Raw genomic sequence first — 17,177 nt, forward strand, 5'->3', positions numbered from 1 at the left:
ATTAGATTTTTTCCTATTAAGTTGTTTGAGCTCTTTATATAGTCTGATTATTAATCACTTGTTAGATGGATAGTTTGAAAATATTTTCTCCTACTCTATGAGTTGTCTCTTTACTTGACTGATTGTTTGCTTTGTCGTGCAGAAGCTTTTTAACTTGATGTAATTTCATTTGTCCATTTTAGCTTTGGTCACCTCTGCTTGTGGGGTAGAGAAATCTTTATCCAGATCAACGCCCTGGGAAGTTTCCCCAATGTTTTCTTGTAGTAGTTTCCTAGGTTGAGGACTTAAAAGTAAGTCTTTAATCCATTTGGATTTGATATCTGTAAACAGTGAGAGATAGGAGTCTAGTTTCATTCTTCTGCATATGGATATCCAGTTTTCTTAGCACCATTTATTGAAGAGGCTTTCCCCAAGGTATGTTCCTGCTCCTTTGTTGAAAATGAGTTTACTGTAGATGTATGGATTTATTTCTGCATACTCTATTCTGTTCCATTGGTCTATGTGTCTGTTTTTATGCCAGTACCATGCTGTTTTGGTTATTATAACTCTGTAGTATAATTTGAAGTCAGATGATGTGATTCCTTCAGTTTTGTTATTTTTGCTGAGAATGGCTTTGTCTATTCTGGGCCGTTTGTGGTTCCATATAAATAGTAGTTTGTTTTTTATTCTGTGAAGAATGTCATTGGTATTTTGATAGAGATTGTGTTGAATAAGTAGATTGCTTTGGGTAGTATGAACATTTTAACAATATGGATTCTTCCAACCCATGAGCATAGAATATGTTTCCTTTTTTGTGTCCTCTTCAATTTCTTCCATCAATGTTTTATGGTTTTCACTATAGAGATCTTTTACTTCTTTGGTTAAGTTTATCACTAGATATCTTATTTTATTTGTAGCTATTGTCAATGTGATTACTTTCTTGATTTCTTTTTCAGCTAGCTCGCGTTAGCATATAGAAATGCTATTGATTTTCGTATATTGATTTTGTAACCTGCAACTTTACTGACTTTGTTTATCAGTTCTAATAGCTTTTTGGTATAGTTTTTAGGATTTTTCAAATATAAGATCATATCATTTGCCCACAAGGATGATTTGATTTCTTCCTTTCCGTTTTGGATGCCCTTTTTTTCTGCCTCTTGTCTGATTGCCACAGCTAGGACTTCCAGTACTATGTTGAATAACAATGGTAAAAGTGGGCATAACTGTTCTGTTCCAGATCTTAGAGAAAAGGCTTTCCCCCAATGAGTATGATACTATCTGTAGGTTTGCCATATATGGCTTTTATTTTGTTGAGACACGTTCCTTCTACACCCAGCTTTTTGAGGGTTTTATCATGAAGAGATGTTGAATTTTATTAATTGCTTTTTCAGCATCAGTTGAAGTGATCATATCTTTTTTGCCCTTTATTCTGTTGATATGATGTCTCACATTGATTTCCATACACTGAACCATCCTTGAATCTCTGGGATAAATCCAACCGTGACCAAGATGAATGATCTTTTTAATGTGTTGTTGAATTCAGTTTGCTAGTATTTTGATGAGGATTTTCACATCAATATTCCAGTGGTATTGGCCTGTAGTTTTCTTTTTTTGATGTGTCTTTGGTGATCAGGGCAATACAGGCCTCATAGAATGAGTTTCAAAGTATCCCCTCCTCCTCTACTTTTCAGAATAATTTTGAGTAGGATTGGTATTAGTTATTCTTTAACTATTTGGTAGAATTCAGCAGTGAAGCTATTAGGTTCCTTGCTTTTCTCTGCTGGAAGACTTTTTATTATGGCTTTAATCTTGTTAGTTGTTATTGGTATGTTCAGGTTTTGGATTTCTTCATGGTTCAATCTCGGTAGACTGTACGTGTCTAGGAATTTGTCCATTTCTCCTAGGTGTTCTAATTTATTGACATACAGTTGCTCACAGTAGCCACTAATGATCATTCGAATTTCTGCAGCATCAATTGTTATTTCTCCTATTTACCTCTGATTTTATTTATTTTTGTCTTTGCTCTTTTTTTTTTTTTTTTTTTTTTTAGTCTGGCTAAAAGTTAGTCCATTTTGTTTAACTTTTCAAACTTTTCAACTTTTTGTATTGTTTATTTCATTTCAATTTTATTTATTTCTGCTCTGATGTTTATTATTTCTTTTATTCTGTGACTTTTGGGTTTGGTTTCTCTTGCTTCTCTAATTCTTTAAGAAATGTCGTTAGGTTGTTCATTTGAAGTTTTTCTGTCTTTTTGATATAAGCACTTGTTGCTATAAATTCTCCATTTAGTAATGCTTCCACCGTATTCCATTGGTTTTGGCATGTTGTGCTTCCATTTTCATTTGTTTCAATAAAGTTTTCAATTTCCTTTTTAATTTCTTCCTTGACCCACTGGTCATTCTAACACATATTATTTAATTTCCATGTGTTTGTATAGTTTCCAAAGTTCCTCTCGTATTGCTTTCTAGTTTTATTCTATTGTGGTCAGAGAAGCTATTTGGTATAATTTCAATTTGAAAAACAAAATTAAGTCTTGTTTTGTGGCTAGCATATCGTCTATCCTTGAGAATGATCCATGTGCTAAGGAGAAGACTGTGTATTCCACAGCCATTGGATAAAATATTCTATAATTATTTATTAGGTCCATTTGGTCTATAGTGCACATTAAGTCCAATGTCTTTGATTTTCAGTCTGGATCATCTGTCCAGTGCTGAAAGTAGTGTGTTGAAGACTCCAGCTATTATTATATTGGGTCTCTCTCTCTCTCTCTCTCTCTCTATCTGTCTGCCTTTAGCCTTAATCACATTTGCATTACATATCTGGGTGCTCCAGTGTTGGGTGCACATATATTTACGATTGTTGTATCTTCTTACTGAATTGACCCTTTTATCATTATGTAGTGACATTCTTTTTCTCTTTTAATGGTTTTTGTCTTGAACTCCACTTTGTCTAACATAAAGATATCTATTTCTGCTCTTTTTTGTTTTCTATTTGCATGGAATGTTCTCTGTTATTATCCCTTGAATAAACTTTCTATCCTTATCTCTTTATCTCCTCCTTAAGGCCAATGACTCTTATACTTGCCCTCTGGAGGCTATTTGTTAGATCTTGTAGGCATGCTTCATTCTTTTTAATTCTTTTGTCTTTTGTCTCTTCTGAGTATTTTCTTTTTTTTTTCCTTTTTTTTTTTTCTTCTTTTTTTTTAAATTTATTTATTATTATTATTCTAGGGTACATGTGCATAACGTGCAGGTTTGTTACATATGTATACTTGTGCCATGTTGGTGTGCTGCACCCATCAACTCGTCAGCACCCATCAACTCGTCATTTACATCAGGTATAACTCCCAATGCAATCCCTCCCCCCTCCCCCCTCCCCATGATAGGCCCCGGTGTGTGATGTTCCCCTTCCTGAGTCCAAGTGATCTCATTGTTCAGTTCCCACCTATGAGTGAGAACATGCGGTGTTTGGTTTTCTGTTCTTGTGATAGTTTGCTAAGAATGATGGTTTCCAGCTGCATCCATGTCCCTACAAAGGACACAAACTCATCCTTTTTGATGGCTGCATAGTATTCCATGGTGTATATGTGCCACATTTTCTTAATCCAATCTGTCACTGATGGACATTTGGGTTGATTCCAAGTCTTTGCTATTGTGAATAGTGCTGCAATAAACATACGTGTGCATGTGTCTTTATAGCAGCATAATTTATAATCCTTTGGGTATATACCCAGTAATGGGATGGCTGGGTCATATGGTACATCTAGTTCTAGATCCTTGAGGAATCGCCATACTGTTTTCCATAATGGTTGAACTAGTTTACAATCCCACCAACAGTGTAAAAGTGTTCCTATTTCTCCACATCCTCTCTCAGCACCTGTTGTTTCCTGACTTTTTAATGATCACCATTCTAACTGGTGTGAGATAGTATCTCATTGTGGTTTTGATTTGCATTTCTCTGATGGCCAGTGATGATGAGCATTTTTTTCATGTGTCTGTTGGCTGTATGAATGTCTTCTTTTGAGAAATGTCTGCTCATATCCTTTGCCCACTTTTTGATGGGGTTGTTTGTTTTTTTCTTGTAAATTTGTTTGAGTTCTTTGTAGGTTCTGGATATTAGCCCTTTGTCAGATGAGTAGATTGCAAAAATTTTCTCCCATTCTGTAGGTTGCCTGTTCACTCTGATGGTAGTTTCTTTTGCTGTGCAGAAGCTCTTTAGTTTAATGAGATCCCATTTGTCAATTTTGGCTTTTGCTGCCGTTGCTTTTGGTGTTTTAGACATGAAGTCTTTGCCCATGCCTATGTCCTGAATGGTACTACCTAGGTTTTCCTCTAGGATTTTTATGGTATTAGGTCTAACATTTAAGTCTCTAATCCATCTTGAATTAATTTTCATATAAGGAGTAAGGAAAGGATCCAGTTTCAGCTTTCTACTTATGGCTAGCCAATTTTCCCAGCACCATTTATTAAATAGGGAATCCTTTCCCCATTTCTTGTTTCTCTCAGGTTTGTCAAAGATCAGATGGCTGTAGATGTGTGGTATTATTTCTGAGGACTCTGTTCTGTTCCATTGGTCTATATCTCTGTTTTGGTACCAGTACCATGCTGTTTTGGTTACTGTAGCCTTGTAGTATAGTTTGAAGTCAGGTAGCGTGATGCCTCCAGCTTTGTTCTTTTGACTTAGGATTGTCTTGGAGATGCGGGCTCTCTTTTGGTTCCATATGAACTTTAAAGCAGTTTTTTCCAATTCTGTGAAGAAACTCATTGGTAGCTTGATGGGGATGGCATTGAATCTATAAATTACCTTGGGCAGTATGGCCATTTTCACGATATTGATTCTTCCTATCCATGAGCATGGTATGTTCTTTCATTTGTTTGTGTCCTCTTTTATTTCACTGAGCAGTGGTTTGTAGTTCTCCTTGAAGAGGTCCTTTACATCCCTTGTAAGTTGGATTCCTAGGTATTTTATTCTCTTTGAAGCAATTGTGAATGGAAGTTCATTCCTGATTTGGCTCTCTGTTTGTCTGTTACTGGTGTATAAGAATGCTTGTGATTTTTGCACATTAATTTTGTATCCTGAGACTTTGCTGAAGTTGCTTATCAGCTTAAGGAGATTTTGGGCTGAGACAATGGGGTTTTCTAAATATACAATCATGTCATCTGCAAACAGGGACAATTTGACTTCTTCTTTTCCTAACTGAATACCCTTGATTTCTTTCTCTTGCCTGATTGCCCTAGCCAGAACTTCCAACACTATGTTGAATAGGAGTGGTGAGAGAGGGCATCCCTGTCTTGTGCCAGTTTTCAAAGGGAATTTTTCCAGTTTTTGCCCATTCAGTATGATATTGGCTGTGGGTTTGTCATAAATGGCTCTTATTATTTTGAGGTACGTTCCATCAATACCGAATTTATTGAGCGTTTTTAGCATGAAGGGCTGTTGAATTTTGTCAAAAGCCTTTTCTGCATCTATTGAGATAATCATGTGGTTCTTGTCTTTGGTTCTGTTTATATGCTGGATTATGTTTATTGATTTGCGAATGTTGAACCAGCCTTACATCCCAGGGATGAAGCCCACTTGATCATGGTGGATAAGCTTTTTGATGTGTTGCTGAATCCGGTTTGCCAGTATTTTATTGAGGATTTTGGCATCGATGTTCATCTGGGATATTGGTCTAAAATTCTCTTTTTTGTTGTGTCTCTGCCAGGCTTTGGTATCAGGATGATGTTGGCCTCATAAAATGAGTTAGGGAGGATTCCCTCTTTTTCTATTGATTGGAATAGTTTCAGAAGGAATGGTACCAACTCCTCCTTGTACCTCTGGTAGAATTCAGCTGTGAATCCATCTGGTCCTGGACTTTTTTTCGTTGGTAGGCTATTAATTATTGCCGCAATTTCAGAGCCTACTATTGGTCTATTCAGGGATTCAACTTCTTCCTGGTTTAGTCTTGGAAGAGTGTAAGTGTCCAGGAAATTATCCATATCTTCTAGATTTTCCAGTTTATTTGCGTAGAGGTGTTTATAGTATTCTCTGATGGTAGTTTTTATTTCTGTGGGGTCGGTGGTGATATCCCCTTGATCATTTTTAATTGCGTCGATTTGATTCTTCTCTCTTTTCTTCTTTATTAGTCTTGCTAGTGGTCTGTCAATTTTGTTGATCTTTTCAAAAAACCAACTCCTGGATTCATTGATTTTTTGGAGGGTTTTTTGGGTCTCTATCTCCTTCAGTTCTGCTCTGATCTTAGTTATTTCTTGCCTTCTGCTAGCTTTTGAATGTGTTTGCTCTTGCTTCTCTAGTTCTTTTAATTGCGATGTTAGAGTGTCAATTTTAGATCTTTCCTGCTTTCTCTTGTGGGCATTTAGTGCTATAAATTTCCCTCTACACACTGCTTTAAATGTGTCCCAGAGATTCTGGTATGTTGTATCTTTGTTCTCATTGGTTTCAAAGAACATCTTTATTTCTGCCTTCATTTCGTGATGTACCCAGTAGTCATTCAGGAGCAGGTTGTTCAGTTTCCATGTAGTTGAGCGGTTTTGATTGAGTTTCTTAGTCCTGAGTTCTAGTTTGATTGCACTGTGGTCTGAGAGACAGCTTGTTATAATTTCTGTTCTTGTACATTTGCTGAGGAGTGCTTTACTTCCAATTAAGTGGTCAATTTTGGAGTAAGTACGATGTGGTGCTGAGAAGAATGTATATTCTGTTGATTTGGGGTGGAGAGTTCTATAGATGTCTATTAGGTCTGCTTGCTGCAGAGATGAGTTCAATTCCTGGATATCCTTGTTAACTTTCTGTCTCATTGATCTGTCTAATGTTGACAGTGGAGTGTTGAAGTCTCCCATTATTATTGTATGGGAGTCTAAGTCTCTTTGTAAGTCTCTAAGGACTTGCTTTATGAATCTGGGTGCTCCTGTATTGGGTGCATATATATTTAGGATAGTTAGCTCTTCCTGTTGAATTGATCCCTTTACCATTATGTAATGGCCTTCTTTGTCTCTTTTGATCTTTGATGGTTTAAAGTCTGTTTTATCAGAGACTAGTATTGCAACCCCTGCTTTTTTTGTTCTCCATTTGCTTGGTAAATCTTCCTCCATCCCTTTATTTTGAGCCTATGTATGTCTCTGCATGTGAGATGGGTCTCCTGAATACAGCAGACTGATGGGTCTTGACTCTTTATCCAGTTTGCCAGTCTGTGTCTTTTAATTGGATCATTTAGTCCATTTACATTTAAGGTTAATATTGTTATGTGTGAACTTGATCCTGCCATTATGATATTAACTGGTTATTTTGCTCGTTAGTTGATGCAGTTTCTTCCTAGCCTCGATGGTCTTTACATTTTGGCATGTTTTTGCAATGGCTGGTACCGGTTGTTCCTTTCCATGTTGAGTGCTTCCTTCAGGGTCTCTTGTAAGGCAGGCCTAGTGGTGACAAAATCTCTAAGCATTTGCTTATCTGTAAAGGATTTTATTTCTCCTTCACTTATGAAACTTAGTTTGGCTGGATATGAAATTCTGGGTTTAAAATTCTTTTCTTTAAGAATGTTGAATATTGGCCCCCACTCTCTTCTGGCTTGGAGAGTTTCTGCCGAGAGATCTGCTGTTAGTCTGATGGGCTTCCCTTTGTGGGTAACCCGACCTTTCTCTCTGGCTGCCCTTAAGATTTTTTCCTTCATTTCAACTTTGGTGAATCTGGTAATTATGTGTCTTGGAGTTGCTCTTCTGGAGGAGTATCTTTGTGGCGTTCTCTGTATTTCCTGGATTTGAATGTTGGCCTGCCCTACTAGGTTGGGGAAGTTCTCCTGGATGATATCCTGAAGAGTGTTTTCCAACTTGGTTCCATTTTCCCCCTCACTTTCAGGCACCCCAATCAGACGTAGATTTGGTCTTTTTACATAATCCCATACTTCTTGCAGGCTTTGTTCATTTCTTTTTCTTCTTTTTTCTTTTGGTTTCTCTTCTCGCTTCATTTCATTCATTTGATCCTCAATCGCTGATACTCTTTCTTCCCGTTGATCGAGTCGGTTACTGAAGCTTGTGCATTTGTCACGTATTTCTCGTGTCATGGTTTTCATCTCTTTCATTTCGTTTATGACCTTCTCTGCATTAATTACTCTAGCCATCAATTCTTCCACTTTTTTTTTGAAGATTTTTAGTTTCTTTGCACTGGGTACGTAATTCCTCCTTTAGCTCTGAGAAATTTGATGGACTGAAGCCTTCTTCTCTCATCTCGTCAAAGTCATTCTCTGTCCAGCTTTGATCCGTTGCTGGCGATGAGCTGCGCTCCTTTGCCGGGGGAGATGCGCTCTTATTTTTTGAATTTCCAGCTTTTCTGCCCTGCTTTTTCCCCATCTTTGTGGTTTTATCTGCCTCTGGTCTTTGATGATGGTGATGTACTGGTGGGGTTTTGGTGTAGGTGTCCTTCCTGTTTGATAGTTTTCCTTCTAACAGTCAGGACCCTCAGCTGTAGGTCTGTTGGAGATTGCTTGAGGTCCACTCCAGACCCTGTTTGCCTGGGTGTCAGCAGCAGAGGCTGCAGAAGATAGAATATTGCTGAACAGCGAGTGTACCTGTCTGATTCTTGCTTTGGAAGCTTCCTCTCAGGGGTGTAATCCACCCTGTGAGGTGTGGGGTGTCAGACTGCCCCTAGTGGGGGATGTCTCCCAGTTAGGCTACTCAGGGGTCAGGGACCCACTTGAGCAGGCAGTCTGTCCCTTCTCAGGTCTCAACCTCCGTGTTGGGAGATCCACTGCTCTCTTCAAAGCTGTCAGACAGAGTCCTTTGCATCTGCAGAGGTTTCTGCTGCTTTTGTTATTGTTTACTGTGCCCTGTCCCCAGAGGTGGAGTCTACAGAGACAGGCAGGTTTCCTTGAGCTGCTGTGAGCTCCACCCAGTTCGAGCTTCCCAGCAGCTTTGTTTACCTACTTAAGCCTCAGCAATGGCAGGCGCCCCTCCCCCAGCCTCGCTGCTGCCTTGTCGGTAGATCACAGACTGCTGTGCTAGCAATGAGGGAGGCTCCGTGGGCGTGGGACCCTCCCGGCCAGGTGTGGGATATGATCTCCTGGTGTGCCTGTTTGCTTAAAGCGCAGTATTGGGGTGGGAGTTACCCGATTTTCCAGGTGTTGTGTGTCTCAGCTCCCCTGGCTAGGAAAAGGGATTCCCTTCCCCCTTGCGCTTCCCGGGTGAGGCGATGCCTCGCCCTGCTTCAGCTCTCGCTGGTCGGGCTGCAGCAGCTGACCAGCACCGATCGTCCGGCACTCCCCAGTGAGATGAACCCAGTACCTCAGTTGAAAATGCAGAAATCACCGGTCTTCTGTGTCGCTCGCGCTGGGAGTTGGAGACTGGAGCTGTTCCTATTTGGCCATCTTGCTCCGCCCCCTCTTCTGAGTATTTTCAAATAGCCTGTCTTCAAGCTCATTGATTCTTCTGCTTGATCAATTCTGCTATTGAGAGACTTTGATACATTCTTCAGTATGTCAATTGATATTTTAGCTCCAGAATTTCTGCTTGATTTTTAGACATTATTTCAATCTCTTTGTTAAATTTATCTGATAGGATTCTGAGTCCCTTCTCTGTGTTATCTTAAATTTATTTGAACTTCCTCAAAACAACTATTTTGAATTATCTGTCTGAAAAGTCACGTATCTTTGTCACTCTGGTATTGGTCCCTGGTACCTTATTTAGTCATTTGGTGAGGTCATGTTTTTTTGGATAGTCTTGATGCTTGTGGATGTTCATCAATGTCTGAGCATTGAGGAGTTAGGTCACAGTCTGGGCTTGTTTATACCCATCCTTCTTGGGAAGGCTTTCCAAGTATTCAAAGGGAATAGAACGTTATGGTCTAAGTCTTTGGTCATTGCAGCTGTATCAGCACTACGGGGCACCCTCAAACCCAGTAACATTGTGATTCTTGCAGACTCTTAGAGGTACCACTTTGGTGTTCTTGGAGAATTTTTTGGATTACCAGGCAAAGACTTTTGTTCTCTTCCCTTAACTTTCTCCAAATGGAGTGTGTGCATGTGTGTGTTTGTTTGTGTGTGTGTGTGTGTGTATTGAGTTGTCTGGAGCTGGCAGAGGGGTGACACAAGCACTCCTGTGACCACCACCACTAGGATTATGCTGGGTCAGATCTAAAGCCAATACAGCACTGGGTCTTTCCCAAGGCCCGCAGCGACCACTGCCTGGCTTCCGGCAGTGTTCACTTTAAGCCCAAGGGCTCTTCAGGCAGCAGGTGGCAAATACAGCCAGGCTTGTGTCCTTCCCTTTATGGTGGCAAGCTTCCCCATGGCCCAGGGTGGGTCTAGAAATGCCATCTGGGAGCAAGTACCTGGAGTCAGAAATCTTAGGAATCTACATGGCACTGTATTCTGCTGCAGCTGAGCTGACACCCAAACCAGAAGACAAAGTCTTCCCACTCTTCCCTCTCCTCAAGGAGGAGTCTCTCCCCATAGTCACCACTGCCTCAGGCCTACAGTGAGTACTGCCTGGCTACCACTGATGTTCACTCAAGGCCCAAGGGCCTTCAGGCAGCTTGTAGTACATGCTGCCAGTTCTGGGTAGCTCTCTTCAGGGCAATGGGCTCCCCTCTGGCCTAGGGCAAGTCCAGACATGCCATCCAGGAGCCAAGGCCTAGAATCCAGGACCCCAGGAGTCCACCTGGGTGCTCTCTACTCTACTGTGGTACCTAAGCTGCAAGACAAAGTCCCCTTTACTCTTTCCTCTCTTTTCCTCAGGCAGAAAGTCTCTCCCCAGGGCCATCACAGCTGGGAATGTGCTAAGTCAAACCTGAAGCCAGCAGAGCCCTGGGCCTCACCCAAGGCCTGTGGCAAATACTGCCTGGCTACTGCTGGTGTTTATTCAAGGCCCGAAAGTTCTTTAGTCAGGAGGTGATGAATTCTGCCAGAACTGGGTCTTTTTCTTCAAGGCAGTAGGTTCCCTTCTGGCCTAGGGTATGTCTAAAAATGTCATCTGGGAGCAAGGGCCTGGAATAGGGTCCTCAGAACTCTGCCTGGTGTCCTGTTCTGCTGTGGCTGAGCTTGTATGGAAGTTGCAGAACAAAATCCTATTTACTCCTCTCTCCTCTCCTCAACAGAAGGAGGGAGTCTCCCCTGGAACAGTGAGCTGCGCTGTCTGGTGTTGGGGGAAGAGTGAAGCAGGCACTCCCTTGGCTGCTCCAGCTGGTGTCTCTCTAGGTCTTTTGCACCCCAAGTCCATTGGCTTTGAGCCCAGAACAGCATCAAGACTTGCCCAGGAATTGCAGTCCCTGTGGTCCTAAGTTTGTTTCGATCCCCAGAGCACTTTAGTCCACAGTAGTGGGATGAATGATTCCCCTCTGGCTAAGGCTGGTCTAAATGTTCCCTGTGTGGGCACTGGCTGAATTCTGCCCTACATTGCTTTTCACCGTGACAGGCAACACTGAGTTCCAATTCAAAGTCCCACAATCACTGTCTTGTCCCTCCCACAAGCATACAACATTCTCTCTCTGTGCCACACAGCTGCTGCCAGGGATGGGAAGTTGTGTCAGTAATTCAAGCCTGTCTTTGCTATCCTCTCCAGTGCTTCTTTCCTTATATGATGTTAAAACCACTATGATTGCTAACCTGATTTTTTGTTCTTATGAAGGTGCTTCCTTGTGTGGATAGTTGTTCAATTTGGTGTTCCTGCAGGGGGGGGGATTTCTGGAGGGTTCTATCTGGCCATCTTGCTCTATTTCCCCTCCTAAATCTTCTATTGTTTAAAATAGAAGTGTTGTTACTTTTACTTTATGGATGAAATTACAAACTCCCTACGTTAAGAAGTGCTGGAATCAGAAATTGAACCTGAATATTTTTAACTTCTAAATCTAGTAGTCAAATCCATATTTTTAACTACTTTTTGTTATATGATTGGTTGTTTTTGTAAATTTATACCATCTATACTTAAGAAAGAAAACAAACATATGATGACAAGACAAAGAAAGTAGGATGACAGTTTCCTTAACTCATCTGCACTTGTTTAAGTCCTAGAAAGTTATTTGAAAAATATCTCACGTAGAGTTTATTAATCTTCCACTTCTGTGTAATGTCCCGATTTTTTTTTTCTTATAGCACTTTGCTTGAATCTCTTCTTGGAAATTAATTAAACTATCTGAAATTCAGTGTTTTCACCTACAAAGTGAGAGTAGCAATTCCTACTTACAAGTAAAGGTTATAGAAAAATAAATAAGAGACTGCCTGGCACGTTGCATGGAAACATAACATGTTCTCAAAATAAAAAGTGCTAGTCAGGATCCCCGCCCAATTTGCGAGTCCCTTCATGGACTCCTATTTGTGCAATTGCCTTATTTTCTTCTAATCAAAGGGTCAACAAACTATAACTCATGAGCCACATCCAGCCTACTTCCTCTTCCTGTAAATATAGTTTGGTTGGAGCCCAGTCATGCCCATTCTTTTACACACTGCTCTGGCTGCCTCCACATTACAACAGCAGAGTGGAAGAGTTTCAACAGAGTCCTAATAGTCTATAAAGCCTAGAAAATGTACTATCTAGTACACATTTTACAGGAAAAGTTTTATAACCTCCCCTTTCAAGCTGTAGGCTCCTCAAGGAATGACTTTCTACATGATTCATTCATTCCCCCCTAGCACTCAGCACAATTCCTACAAGTGGCCAAGGAATATTTCTTAAATTGTTTTCATTTCAGGAGTCAGCGTCATGGAAAACAACTATGACATTTTTTGCATCATTCCTTCAGTGGATTTCACTACTTCTAAAAAATAGCATATATTTTTTACGTTCATACATGCCTTATGTGTCAGTGGAATAATTTTTGACTTATGCATTTGGTCAAATAAAATTGCTATCATTTTTAAGGGCTAAGGATAAACATTGCTATTATTCAGTTGTTAGAATAACCCTAGATGCTAGGAATCATTATTCCAGTCCTCTAATAAAGTAACTGTTTAGGTAAGTTGAATAACACATTCCAAATGCCAAAACTATATTTCAAAGCCAAGTCACTACTGATATTTTGCCCACTGTATACTTTATAACCTTAATTAATAGATTATTGTGTTTGTCTGTTTCTCTATAATGGAGAAACAGCTGTGGTGTTTTTCAATGGATAAACTGATTTTCTCAATGATTCTTTGTCCTTAGTCAAAGTTCTGGGCTTAGCATTACAAGAAAAGCAAACCCATATTCATTCATTATTAGTTTCTGTCTATAATCCACTTTCCTTCATAGCACTTACTACTATTGATAATTATTTTCTCATCTAGTTGTCTACATGTTTTCTTCCTGTCTCCCCCACTAGGCAATCAACTCCATAAGAGCAGAATAATGCTGTTTTAGTCACCATTGTATCCTCTGCACTTAGTATGACGTTTGTCACATACTAAGAACTTAGTAAATTTGCATTGGATGTCTAAACTGAATAACTGAAACTGTTTGGCATCTATACTTATCACAAATCTCCTGTTCTTTTGAAGCAATACAACAATTCTATTTAGTCAACGTAAAACTGAACATCATCTGCTACGTTATCCATTTTGCATAGTCCTGACCTTTGCTCTATTGCAACCCTGGTATTTTCGGTCTGTGACTACTCTCTCTTCAGAGACTTGAATCAATATCAGAATTCTCTGGGCACCACCCCTGAGTAACCTCACCAGTAACTCTCATTAGCTCATTCTTTTCTTTTGTCCATCACATTTATATGATTTGGTTGGGTTTTTGTCCTCTTATTTCTTGGGTTTGTGTCCTCTTATTTCATGTTTGTCAGACCTATTTCTGGCATGAGATTTTAATTGATTTTCTTTGTCTTATAGAGACTAGTTAATTATTTTCTTGCTGTTGGAGACTATGTCAAACATATGTCTTTTTTTCTGAATGCCAGCTTGCAGTTAAATGAAGTATGTGTTGAGGAAAACATAACATCACTTGTTAAACAGCACATCCCTGATGCCAAATTATCAGCCAAAAGTGAAGGAAAACTTGTTTATACATTACCCTTAGAAAGAACAAATAAATTTCCAGGTAATGTATATGAACACTGTGAAATAAAATATGTAAATAATAGTCATCATCATCATAATTATTATTATTACAACTAACATTTATCGAGGTCTTACAGTATGCTCAGGTACTGAAACATAATCAAAAGAATAGTACAATAACTGAATTATTTTCTGTATAGTGGGAAATAGAATTATATTCTAATAGTTGTATTGTAATGCATGGGCATTTTAGAGGGCTTCTTTTAGTCCTTCTTCCCTAGCAGTGTGTGACATAATATTCTAGTATTCATAAATGTACACAAACCCAAATGGTAGAAAACCTCTGGCTTACGCACTACGTTAAACAGCCCTGTGATGTGGCGCTCTCTCTCTCGGTGAGAATTTTGCAATAACTTTGGGTTTTTCAGGCTAATGCATAAAAACGTACTAATTATGTTTGTTGTTCAGGGAACCTGTTCCTTAACAATGGGGCACTATGAAGACCCGCATTAGTGGTTGAAACAATTAACCTTGCTGTATATGTGGTTAACAAAGACATATACATTCATTCAAATACACATTTTATGGTGACAACACAAGCATTCCTTAGAATCATCAGGTAAAGTGTTAAGCAAACTCTAATTAGCACTTTTTAACAGTCATAACAATTTAAAGAAAATTTGTAAACGTTTTAGGTAGAATGAAGAATGGCGCATATTAAATCTTACTTCTTTTCTACCTTTCTGTATGTGGCATTCTAGTCAAGACAAAAGCTTTTAACTTATCCTTTTGCCCAAGCAGGAGCTCGAGATCGAAGCCTCAGGACTTCTGTAATCACCCTAGGGTTAGAATTAGGTTTTTATGTAAGCTCAATTTAACCACTATAGTTCAAATCCGTGCAGGCTGGGGTACTGCTCATTGCTTCATGAACAATGACGGATGCATAGGTATCTTTTGATGAACGAACTGAAGAATGAATAGATATAAAATTGCTAGAGGAAATAACCACTGTCACAATTCCAGGAAAATTCCCCGATTCAATTCCACATTCTCTGCCTGTTAGGTCTTGTGATCTTCCATTGTTAGAAACAGAAAACTTTTAAATGGTTTATATTCTATGACTTCTCTTTAACAAATATTTTCTAAACTATAGAAGATTCTGCACCATCCAATTAATTCTCAAAAAATCAATTCCTTTCCTTTTATCAGTTACAGCATAAATGGCTCCCATTTATATCTGTTCTCTAGAAAAGACTCTTGAATTAATTAGGCTTAGAGTTGAAAAACCCAGAGTTTCACAGTTAATTAAATTTTAAAAAGAAGTCAGAAAAAACTAAGATTAAACTTTACTAGAAATGCAAATGAATATAAGTTAATATTGATATAGAAATATGTGGATTGTAACACATGATGTACAACAGAAAATAATATATAGAATTTGCAGAATAAGCTGATCTATTATTAAATGCTAATTTTCAAATGTCTTTGACATATCACAAGTATAATTTCATAGATTTGTGCTTATTAGTTTGAAAAATTGTCTCCAGTTCACTTGGGATTCTTGTTTTAATTCACTGCTGTGTATGGATTCCTTAGAACTTTACAAGGATCTTGATAGCTATCCTGACCTAGGAATTGAGAATTATGGTGTTTCCATGACAACTTTGAATGAAGTATTCCTGAAGCTAGAAGGAAAATCAACAATTAATGAATCAGGTAAATAAAATACATGAAAATTACTGTGTAAAAGCATATGTTTCAAGAGCACACTGTTCCAAAGATGGATTACAAAATGTGGGGTTCATGATTAAGGCTCTTCTTAGACAAGCTTGTGGAAAAGTGAAACACATCCTTGTCAACATTGCCTTGTAGTTAAAAATAATCCATTTTTCTATATCCAAGGCTCACTGCACTCATATTAGCCCTAGGCTTCTAAGGGCAATTTCAGATAGAACATTTATTCTAAATCATAAATTTATATAAAACATGAACCCACAGATCTAAAACACTTAAGAACCCCAAACAATACTTTAAAAATGAAACTATTAAATTCCTGTAGGCCAAAGATAAAGAACAAAGTCTTAATTAGACGTATTGTACTTTTTCATAGATCTCAGATTCTCGGGTGTCAGGTTTTTCTTTTTTTTTCTTTATGTTAGAAATTGGACAATATCTATCTACCTATTTTCAAGGTCACAAGTAACTTATTCTCTTGTGTTCAGACTGTTTTGAAGCCGAACCTAATAAACTCTCTATTTCTGATACCGTACTTTTTCATTCTAACATTTTCATTTGTTCTTTAGAGTTTCAGTTCTTTACTATTTCTCATCTGCTCCCAATAGTGTCCATATTTTCCAGTAGATCTTATAACATATTTATCAAAGTTATTTTTAAACTCATGTATTTTAATTCTAACATGTGGGCCATGTGACTGATGACCCTTATCAGTAACTGACTCTGATTTTTTTACCTCTTCCGTATGGGTTATATTTCCCTGCTTCTTCATATGTCTTGAAATTTGTATTTTATCATGGACATTACTTTAACAAAACAGGAACACTGAGGTAAACAGTGGCTAGAAAATGGCATGACTCTTCCTCTGCGAGGATGCTGATGTGGATGGCAGAACTCATCTAATTTGTATTTGGCAAGTATCTGAGCTTTAGCACAGGTTTTATTAGATTCAGCCCACTTCCAGCTTCGAATGTTTTAAAGGTAGAATCAGGTCTTTCCCTTAGACATGACTTTGAATTATAGCACTGGAAAAATTCTATTAATTTCTCCATAGCCCTACTATCAAATATCTCGATAACGATTAATCTCACTGATTTTCAGCCTGCCATCACTTTTTGTTTATTTATTTATTAGCATATATCTCTCCACTCTCTCATTCAGTGACTGGACCCTAGTGGACTAATGTATTACACAAAAGGTAAGACCCATGAACCCTGATGATGTCTTGCTCAAGACACTACGCAGCTTCTTGTGTTTCTCTCTCCGTTTTTCTCAGTATCTGCCCCCAGCTACTGGTGTACTGGTCCTATGCACTTAGGAAAGGCTCCATGAAAATAAGTTGGTAGATGCTGTAAACTCGTTTTGTGACTTAGGTACCACATGATTCTAATCAGTTATTTCAGCCCACATATAACCATAGAATTTGTTTAATCTGGGCTGCTTTCATTTAGACTACCTATGGTGGTTTTCTCCTTTTTCTGCCATTTCCCTAAAGATG

At 38.7% G+C, this 17,177-nt stretch overlaps 1 protein-coding gene across 5 annotated transcripts in view; it reads left to right on the top strand.

Annotated features, from left to right (window-relative positions):
• ABCA8 (ATP binding cassette subfamily A member 8) overlaps nucleotides 1-17,177 on the top strand; it is a 90,815-nt gene that overhangs the window by 35,209 nt on the left and 38,429 nt on the right. For all 5 annotated transcript variants that reach the window (XM_050765015.1, XM_050765013.1, XM_050765014.1 and 2 more), the window contains 2 exons: nucleotides 13,846-13,985; nucleotides 15,542-15,661. In XM_050765015.1, coding sequence (XP_050620972.1) covers nucleotides 13,846-13,985; nucleotides 15,542-15,661 — 260 coding nt within the window. The remainder of the gene's footprint in view (nucleotides 1-13,845; nucleotides 13,986-15,541; nucleotides 15,662-17,177) is intronic.

Source organism: Macaca thibetana, chromosome 16, assembly GCF_024542745.1.
Source record: "Macaca thibetana thibetana isolate TM-01 chromosome 16, ASM2454274v1, whole genome shotgun sequence".
Lineage (NCBI taxonomy): Eukaryota > Metazoa > Chordata > Mammalia > Primates > Cercopithecidae > Macaca > Macaca thibetana.